Source organism: Indicator indicator, chromosome 8, assembly GCF_027791375.1.
Source record: "Indicator indicator isolate 239-I01 chromosome 8, UM_Iind_1.1, whole genome shotgun sequence".
NCBI lineage: Eukaryota > Metazoa > Chordata > Aves > Piciformes > Indicatoridae > Indicator > Indicator indicator.
Genome location: NC_072017.1, coordinates 2,037,297 through 2,040,918, shown reverse-complemented (window position 1 = coordinate 2,040,918; position 3,622 = coordinate 2,037,297). Strand labels below are relative to the sequence as shown.

The window sequence follows — 3,622 nt, the reverse complement described above, 5'->3', positions numbered from 1 at the left end:
TTGAAAACCCCACGGGTGATGTTGACAGGGAGATGTGTCTGCGAGCGCGACGTGTGACGGGGCTGCGGGGCAGTCGCCTCCTCCCCGGCTTCATCGCTCCTATAATTTATTTGGGGCGGAGGCGGAGGGCTGAAGTCATCGGGCAGCGAGCGAGCACGCACACTTTGGGGCCCTCCCCGCTTTGCCTCCCCCCTCCCCAACCTCTCCTGCCGGCCTGGGAATCCGGGGAGATTTAGATCTGCGAGGCTTTCAGCCATCACGTGTTTAAATAGTTGATATAAAACCCCGGCGCAGGGGATCCAGGCGGGGGGACTTTAAGACCAGCCCTCTCCAGGGACCCTTTTGTTGAGCTCTCAAACATAAGCACCTTCTCGCCTCGCCAGGACTTCAGCGGCAACTTGACCAAGCAAGAAAAAAAAAAAAAAACGGCTTTGGGAAAGCCGCCCCGGCTCCGGCAGCCCTCCGAAATGTCCCGCTCTTTCTATGTCGACTCCTTAATCATCAAAGACGCCTCCAGGCCGGCTCCGTCCCTGCCTGAGCATCACCACCACGGCCAGGACTTCTTCATCCCTCTCGGCATGCCTTCCCCTCTCGTCATGTCGGTGTCGGGTCCGGGCTGCTCGTCCCGCAAGAGCGGCGCGTTCTGCGTCTGCCCGCTCTGCGTCACCTCACACCTGCACCCCCCCCGCGGCGGCGGGGCCATCCCCCTGCTCAAGAGCCAGTTCCCTGCCGCTGCCGCCGCCGCCGCCAGCGAGGCCCAGTGCTGCCCGCGGGCCGGCCACGCTCACCACCCGCCGCAGCACCCTCCGCCCGCCGCCTCCGTACCCGCCGCAGCTGCCGCCGCCGCCGCCCTGGGGCACCCGGCGCATCACCCACCTTCCTGCGCCGCCACCACCTACAGCGTCAGCGACCCCCGGAGGTTCCACTGTCTCGGCATGGGTAGGAGCCCTGCGGCTGCCGGGGAAAGGAGGGAGGCGGGAGAAGGGATTCCCCCGAGGGTGCCCGAGGGAAAACGGCTGCCCCGGGGACGCTGAGTTGGGGGAGAATGGCTTTTCTTTGTCTCTTTCTCCCCCTGTCCCCCGCTTTTCTCTCTCCCTACTGAAGTGCTTCTCTTCCGTCCAGGAGGGTCAGATTCCAGCCAAATTCAAAACGGGAAAAGGATGAGGACAGCTTTCACCAGCACCCAACTTTTGGAGCTGGAGAGAGAATTTTCCTCCAACATGTACCTGTCCCGGCTGCGGAGGATCGAAATAGCCACATACTTGAACTTGTCCGAGAAGCAAGTGAAAATCTGGTTCCAAAACAGAAGGGTGAAGCACAAGAAAGAAGGCAAAGGCACCCAGCGAAACTCGCACGGGGGCTGCAAGTGCAACACCAACCAGGGGCATTACCCCAGATCGGAAGACGAAGAGTCTCTATCCCCCTCATCGGCTACCGAGGATAAAGAGACCTCCCCATTATGAGCCTGGCTCGGAGCTCCTCTCCCATCGCCGGGTCCCAGCCCGGAGCGGCAGTGAGGCTCACCTAGCACTGCTGCCCCGGGACAGCAGCCCAGCGACCTGCAGCGGGCTGGCCCTCCCTGCCCAAGATGTGCATTTTTATCCCTTCGCAGTAATAGATATATATATAAAATATATATATTTTTGGGATGTGAATGTTTTAGTCGTGAGAGTTCAACTAAAACGTCATTTATATAACCCCAGGAGCAGGCACCTGCTCTTCCCAACATGTAACATGGGACTGGACTCGCATGGCCCAAGGTGCCTCACCCCACCTTCTCCCAAGGCAACTTAAAGGAAGGAAAAAAAAAAGAAAAAGGCAAAACAAACAACCACAAACAAACGTATTTGGAACCGAAAGACGAAATACGAAACAACTGAAAAGCAAAGAAAAACCCGAAGGCTGAGAACCTCCTGGACGGACTTTTTCAGAAAAATAAGAAAATAATGTTTGGGTTTGTGAATAGTTTTATATTAAAATTCTATTTATATTTATTTAAACAAATGAGACCGGATGGGAATTTAATTTTTTTCTTCTTCTTCATCCCCTCCCCGCCAATGCCAGCCCAGTCCAAGCAGCCAAGGTGGACCGGCTGGGGCAGGGTGCGTTTCCTCGCAGTCCTTTGTACGGTGAAAGCATGGGTGTGTACTTGTCAGACTCCTCCGTAAAGACTAGAAATAAATGCCATCGGCTACTAACCCGAGTATGTTTTCTGTTCCCCTGTGACTTGGCCTGCTGGGGTGGGAGGGGAGCGGAGGAGGGTGGGGGGACCCCGCTGCGGCCAGGGGAAATGCAAAATGGAGCGGCTTTGCTACTCCGAGCAGCTTTGTGCTGCTCTGCGGCCGGACTGCAGCCAGCCGCGCCTGGTTGGGGACGCCCTCCCGCCTCTGGCCTGTGGCGATGCTGCCCGGCCCGGCTGCACCGTCTGGTACCGTCCGACACTTCCCCCGCCAAAGGAGCTGCCCACCTTTGCCAGGCTGGAACTCCACCTGTGTTATTCTGGGATGATGCTAACTGGAAGCCAGGGAAATTTTCAGTATTTTTTTTTCTCAGGCACCGGGACAGTATCCAGTCTTTTCGGTGTTGGTTGGCCGGGCTCAGGGAGCAGTTCCGAGAGCAAAACCTACTCGGGGGGTCAGGCTGAGCTGAAGTTCCCCGCAGCCTGCACTAGGCAGTGCCCGGCCACTGCTTCCAGCCCGTTCATGCCTTGGGCAGTTGGTCCCAAGCTCATTTCAGGGGGTTGGCACAGAGTGGGGTCGAGCTGGAGCTAGTCAGTCCCAAATGAACCTCTTTACAACTTTTTTTCTGCAGTCATGAGCAGATCAGAAGTGCCTTCTGCACATATTTCCCACTCACACCTTTTCCTTGGGTGAGTTTCCCACTAACCCAACTACACTTTTGACTTCAGACTCTGAAACTATTGCAAGACCTTTTTGGTAAATAATTCCCCAAACAATCTCTACATTTCTCATGCTTGGTTGCTAACCTTGGAGCTTTGTCTCAGAGGTGTCCCCAGCATTACTTTGCTGCTCTGCATCTAATCAGAAAGCAAGCAATAAGCCTGCTTGGGGTTCCTGTTGTAGTGTGAATGGCCCAAGTACCCTGGGTGCTGAGGAGAGATGTAGCCCCAGCACACTGACACTCTCACTGGGTGCTTGTCTTGAAGGAGAGGTCTGGTGCAATGGCAGGTCTGGGTTAGGATGGAGAGGCCCTGGTGTGGGCACTGCCCCACAGCCTGGACCCTCCACAGTGCCCCACACCCCCACAGTGTAGCAGGTGGGAAAAGGAAAGACAGGACTGAAGTTTCCAACCTGGATGTGGAAAACAAATACAAAATCTCACAACAGCCATTCACTGCCACAGCAGAGGGCCATGCAGAGGCCAGCAGCCCACACCCCAGCTGAGCAGGTGGGAATGGTATTTATCCAAATGGCATCCCCTCACTTGCCAGGCTGGGGATACCAGAGGGCCAGAAGCTTGTGGACCTTATGACTTTTTCACAGGGAACCTCATGAAGGGCCTGCCTGAGGGGCCTGCCTCCTCTTACTCTAAAATCTCTTCAGATGGGCTCTGGAAGCTGTTGTTTCTCTGCTTCATTTTCCCTGTGTCCAGCTTGCTCCTA

General features: G+C 56.0%; 1 protein-coding gene across 1 annotated transcript; it reads left to right on the top strand.

The window, feature by feature from the left end:
• Positions 1-467: 467 nt before the first annotated feature.
• GSX2 (GS homeobox 2) lies at positions 468-1,463 on the top strand. Its single transcript, XM_054382849.1, has 2 exons — positions 468-939; positions 1,123-1,463. The coding sequence occupies exons 1-2, from the start codon at positions 468-470 to the stop codon at positions 1,461-1,463; spliced, it is 813 nt and encodes a 270-aa protein (XP_054238824.1).
• The last annotated feature ends 2,159 nt before the right edge of the window (positions 1,464-3,622 follow it).